The sequence below is a fragment of the Limulus polyphemus genome, unplaced genomic scaffold, assembly GCF_000517525.1.
Source record: "Limulus polyphemus unplaced genomic scaffold, Limulus_polyphemus-2.1.2 Scaffold8911, whole genome shotgun sequence".
NCBI classification, from domain to species: Eukaryota; Metazoa; Arthropoda; class Merostomata; order Xiphosura; family Limulidae; genus Limulus; species Limulus polyphemus.
Window position 1 is genome coordinate 2,813 of NW_013674521.1, and position 6,353 is coordinate 9,165.

Consider the following 6,353-nt stretch of genomic DNA (forward strand, 5'->3'; position numbering starts at 1 on the left):
GTACACCAGTAGATTCTAATGAAACAGTTCATACCAATAAGTTTTAGTACAAATGTACACCAGTAGATTCTAATGAAACAGTTCATACCAATAAGTTTTAGTACAAATGTACACCAGTAGATTCTAATTAAACAGTACATACCAATAGGTTTTAGTACAAATGTACACCAGTAGATTCTAATTAAACAGTACATACCAATAAATTTTAGTACAAATGTACATCAGTATATTCTAATTAAACAGTACATACCAATAGGTTTTAGTACAAATGTACACCAGTAGATTCTAATTAAACAGTACATACCAATAGGTTTTAGTACAAATGTACACCAGTAGATTCTAATTAAACAGTTCATACCAATAGGTTTTAGTACAAATGTACACCAGTAGATTCTAATTAAACAGTATATACCAATAAATTTTAGTACATATGTACCCCAGTAAAAAGCTTTGTAATTTGTTGCAAGATCTACCACAGTATCTTTGGAAATTCTGGACACATTAGAAATATCAGGACTTACCCACAGCATAAATGGAATGCGTTTTATAGACTGTATTCTTGGGAGAGGGTCGTTTCTTTCCCCCGCCATCTTGAGAATCTCTGGGTCATCAACCAAACGTCCAAACATGGAGATAATGTACGCTTTGGAGAAGTTAGAGAGTGTACCGTCTTTTTTAACATCACGAAACATGAACTGCAAGATGGATTCAGGAAACGTCGTAACAAGTTTTAGTTATATAATTGGAAATTTAAAAAAATTATTTTCTGAAAAAAATTTAAAACGATTTATACACATTTAAAAATTGTTTTGCTTCTAATTGCACAGAATCGTTTAAAATAAACATTCTCAAATGATAATTTGTTATTAATGTTCGTTCCGCAAAATATTTGCATATAGTTTTATTTCCTCAAGATTTTGTTTCCTTCTTTTACTCATTCAAAAACTGAAATAATTACTTCAATGGGGGAATAATATTTAACTGCTTTACGCATTTCTACATTGAAAAGTTAATATTATGAAAATATACACCTGAGGTATAGAGTGGTGTTTATAAGAAATATTAGATCTAGTTTCACCACTTCACATGCTTTCGACTTTTAACAACGTAACATTAATATATTTTTGTTTTATTCGAAGATATCACACACAAGAACCATATTAGATGATACAATTGAGGCAACCTTGTAATCTACTGTTAATTTTATTATTTGTATTAATATTATCATTATTATAAATTGCAACTCACCTTCATACACTGCAAGCAAACACACAAGACAAGGTACAAGAAATAATCTGATCAGCCTTGACTCACAATTGTAAAATAAATAAACTGAAGTTGTAAAAATTACCAATAGAGGGTCACTGCTCTGTTCAGAGCTAAAGTAGACTTAAAACTAGCATTAGTGGGACACTGCTCTGTAAAAAAAACTAAGCTGGACTTACATCAAACATGTTGAATATCAGATGATTATAAGAGTTTACAAAACCACGTGTGGCGTAAACGGACTTGGGTATTCTCTTTCCTTCTCGTTTATTCCAAATGATCTACAACATAAAAATAGTTCTAAGTTAGAGACTTTTTTTTGTGGTTAAAAGTATATTATCACTTTCTTACGTTAATAAATAATATTTCAAACCTATCACTCAAACTACATTTTTGTGGAGAATACCACAACGATATCGTACAGTGCCAATTTTGTGTGTCACTTGTAGATTTATCTTTTCTTATCAGCCAGGTGAAGATATACACATATACTTATTATATCACTACCTTTAGTATTCTTATCTATTAAATCTTGCCAGGTAAGATATTCAGGAATTATTTAAATAATTAAAAAATAATTGTTGTTATTGCCTTCACAAACATCAAGAAATCCCCCCCACACACACAAACTTACCTTGGGTTCTTATTCTTAAAATAAACACAACTTGGAACTTATCAAAGATTACAAAGTTGATAATCAATGTAGTAAACCGCAATATCTGGATTATACCTGCAGGGCTCATGTGATGTCATTTCGGATTCAAACTGATGTTAAATATATAAATTTGTGTAAGCCTCTAAGTTACGTCACACCTCCCACCCAATAGCTGCATACAAGACAAACAAGAGATATTTGACAAATTTTCCAGACTGGAATGGCAAGACCAAGGAGGACAGATCTTGTATGTGAAAGGTAGACTGATCACCAGTGATTTAATAGTTTTATTCCGGCTGTTGCTAGCCTTGGTTCAGAAAACGTTAGTTTTTGACATGCAATTCCCAAGAGGAACAGATTTTGACGTTGGGAGTTTTCTAAATGCCCAGCTCCAAATGGGCAACCCTGCTTGTGTAGGTCTGACGGGAGCTTGCCCCTCCAAACTTTTTAAAAATCTACCAGCGATTTTCCGCTGTTTCCTACATTGAGGGGGAACTTGCTGCCCTCCAAACTTTTTAAAAACCTACCAGCAATTTTCCACTGTTTCTTACATTGAAGGGAAATTGCCCCTCCAAACTTTTTTAAAACTTACCAGCAATTTTCCACTTTTTACTACATTGAGGGGAGCTTGCCCCCCTCCAAACTTTCTAAAAACCTACCAGCGACTTTCCACTGTTTCCTACATTGAGGGGAACTTGCTCCTCCAAACATTTTAAAAACCTACCAGCGATTTTCCACTGTTTCCTACATTGAGGGGAGCTTGCCCCTCCAAACTTTTTTAAAACTTACCAGCAATTTTCTGCTGTTTCTTACATTGAGGGGAGCTTGCCGCCCTCCAAACCTTTTTAAAACCTACCAGCAATATTCCGCTGATTCCTGCATTCTGACACGATAAGTGCAGCAGCATAGCGAAACAGTGTTTAGATGGATCACTGTTAACCGTCCGAATTTATAACGCCAAGTATTTCCATGTGATAATGACGACAGCTAAAACGTGTGTTGCAGCTTGACTAACTGCACACATTATTTTGACTATCACGAATTAACTCTCAACCATATATTAAATTATATATAGAGAAAGTTCTAATATTCTCAGTGGGTGTACTTCAGGCTCTTAATGCTACTTTAACGTCACCCCTAGCTTTAAAACAAAAATGTTATTCAATATCTGCCCGCTTCCCCAATCGAATTCTACACTTATGAAGACTTGTTTCTAGACTTTACACTAAACGTGTACCAGCTGCAATACCTTAATTTTTGCTGTTAACTTCGTTGAGAAAATAAAAATGCTATCATTTGAAGAAGATGACAACTAGGCCATTATCAGCTTACTTGAACCTAATGGTCTGTCGTCAGAAAAGTAGCATGCCTGTGTTGTAACCACGAACTTTTATAGGTACTATTTCCCTGCTGAAGCTATATAAGATTAACTAGTGTTTAAAAGTTACTTATCACAGGCCTTATAAAGCAAAACATTGTGTTGTGTTGTTTAATTTTTGTTATGCACAAAGTTACACAAAAAAGTATCTATACTATGCACACCACGGGTATCAAACCCCGAATTTCAGCGTTATAATCCTCCACACTTACCGCTAAGCCACCGGGGCCATGAAGCAAAATAACCTATAGAAACAACATAAAAACAGCCTAATATAAAACCAAAGAAAGTAACAATGCCGAGCCAAATATAGCGAAAACATAAATAAAATACTAATATATAAAAGTAAATGACACTTAAAGAATGGTAAATAAATCAATCAGCCAGATATAAGTTTTGAGTTGTTTTTTAAAACTAGCGCGTGATATAGCTTAATATCGTAATAAACGTATCATACCTAATTCACATTTGTGAGAAACAAATAAGTTTAACACCTCTATTTGTGTTTATTAAAGAAATAATCTTACTCTGAAAACAACTTGGAAAATTGGAGAAATGAAGGTAGCTCCAAGAAAACTCTGTGCTCCTGGAAAAACTTCCCTAGATACACGAACGAAAAAATACTGATTTAGATTCAGGCTGTAACTAACTGAACAAGAACAGAACATATACCCTACCAGGTGGTGTTCAATAAAACATAGATACACGAAAAAAAATACTGATTTAGATTCAGGCTGTAACTAACTGAACAAGAACAGAACATATACCCTACCAGGTGGTGTTCAATAAAACCTAGATACTCGAAAAAAAAACACTGATATAGATTAAGGCTGTAACTAACTGAACAGGAACGGAAAATATACCCTACCAGGTGGTGTTCAATAAAACCTAGATACACGAAAAAAAAAAATACTGATTTAGGTCCAGGCTGTAACTAACTGAACAAGAACGGAAAATATATCCTACCAGGTGGTGTTCAATAAAACCTAGATACACGAAAAAAAAATACTGATTTAGGTTCAGGCTGTAACTAACTGAACAAGAACAGAAAATATACCTTACCAGGTGGTGTTCAATAAAACCTAGATACTCGAAAAAAAAACACTGATATAGATTCAGGCTGTAACTAACTGAACAGGAACGGAAAATATACCCTACCAAGTGATGTTCAATGTTTTTAACTTGCTTTTGCTCTTCAGTTATACAAACTCAAAAATATTAAAACACCGTTGCACCCTTTTATCGTGCTGTAGGTGGAAAAAAAGTTAGACATATTGTAAGTATTTATGTTTTTATAAATTACAACCGTCTCTAAGATAAAATAGCACTATACCTTATTCAAAAAGTTGTATACCACCAGAATGGCATATTTATTATTAACAGTTCACGGTGTTAATTGAATTTAACCATCAAATAAATAATTAATATAATTTTAAAGTTTCACAGAACCATATTATACCAAACAACAAAACATTGAAAAATGTCTCGTGACCATATAATTAGACTAAGCATTTGAACTCTTCCGAATATGTGGAACTAAGACAGGTATAAAACCATAAATTGGGTCCCAGTTACCCAGATAAATGCAGTGACATCTACACAAATTCCTCTCAGTGTCAAGTTCCATATTGTTACGACAGCGGGGGTCACGTGACGCTAGTAACACGTCATATTCTCAAAGGTTCGTCAGTCCTCGAGTGTTTACTAGATTTGCGGTATTCTTGTATATATAAGCCGCCAAGAAGTGACGGCAATAATGTAATGTAATTGAACTGCAGACAGAGATAGAGACGGACAGTTGAGTCGAGCACGTGAGTCGTTCGTTGTGAATTATAGCGTTTGTTATAGAGTGACTGTGGAAATTAAGTGTATTGCAAAGTTGTATTCAGAAAGAATAAACCAGTTTTATTTAAGAAAGGACTTGTATCGCTAAAGTTTCTTCGGAAAGAATTTTTACGGAAAACTAACTAACGACAATATATTCAGGTGAAATCTTTGAAAAATAACTATATCCAGTTGAACAGAAATTCTTTCAACACGGGCATTGATATTAAGCCTGATGACATTAAGCCTGATAAGACTTTTATTGATATTGTATTGGAGGTGGGCATCTACTCAGAAGTCGATTTTTTTTTATCTGTGAATTTGCGTACAAACCTTAGTTATTATTTAGCCAAAAACTAACTTATCTAAATAAATACAATACAAATATGTTAAAAAGAAAAACGCTACGAATCAAAGAATCCAATAGTGTCAGAATTAATTTTCAATGCAATTTTAAAATCCCTTAAAAAAGTTACGAATTACAACAACATACCCCACATTTGCCTTCGTCAAATATTCTTTTTCACTGCGCAGGCTCCCGTCTAGCTCGTGCATGATCTCGAAGTCGGTTTCAGCATGTAATGACGTAATAGGTCTAGCCTGTAATCAAAGAAAGAAAATAAACCCTTAGCTCATCAGAACCCACTTTACTGTGATTCCCTTAAGAGGTTAACATAAAACCAGGGATCCGGGTGGAAATCTGAGTGCTCTAGCCAACTGTCTACTTATTTATTTGTTGTGAGAAGACACAATCGTAAAGTTTGAAAAATAAACATATTTCCCCCAGTAGGTCTAGCAGATTAATGGAAGAAATTAGAAGCTAAAAGCTTCTCACAGGAACTATTTATATATGTGGTAAAAATCTTTAATTACCTGAAGAAGATAAATATCTCGTTGATATAATGCCCATTCAATGTCCCTGGCACTTCCAAAGGAAGACTCCACCTACAAAACACACAATGCGATATTTCTGTAATTTCCACCTGAGGTGTTTTTAACGTTTAACGACACAGAGTTGTTTACTTCAATGAACATGATAAAAAGTTATCAAAGCCTCATACGTATAAGAAAAAAAAAGGAATTAGGAAAATGTTTGGTAAGCAGAATAAAACTGGATTTTACATTTTTGTTTTGATTTGAATTTCGCGCAAAATATAATAGGCGTAACATTCATGTCTTATGACAAGTATAATTAATAAGAAGTTATATTGTTAAAAAGATAAATAAAAT

General features: G+C 33.8%; 1 protein-coding gene across 1 annotated transcript in view; it reads right to left on the reverse strand.

The window, feature by feature from the left end:
- Positions 1 to 473: 473 nt before the first annotated feature.
- Positions 474 to 6,353, reverse strand: part of LOC106475641 (putative phosphoenolpyruvate synthase) — a gene marked incomplete at its 3' end in the record, with an annotated part of 22,110 nt that continues 16,230 nt past the window's right edge. Inside the window, exons 7-11 of the mRNA XM_022379699.1 lie at positions 5,997 to 6,068; positions 5,617 to 5,723; positions 3,827 to 3,899; positions 1,446 to 1,547; positions 474 to 695 (exon numbers count right to left, since the gene is read on the reverse strand). Coding sequence (XP_022235407.1) covers positions 474 to 695; positions 1,446 to 1,547; positions 3,827 to 3,899; positions 5,617 to 5,723; positions 5,997 to 6,068 — 576 coding nt within the window. The remainder of the gene's footprint in view (positions 696 to 1,445; positions 1,548 to 3,826; positions 3,900 to 5,616; positions 5,724 to 5,996; positions 6,069 to 6,353) is intronic.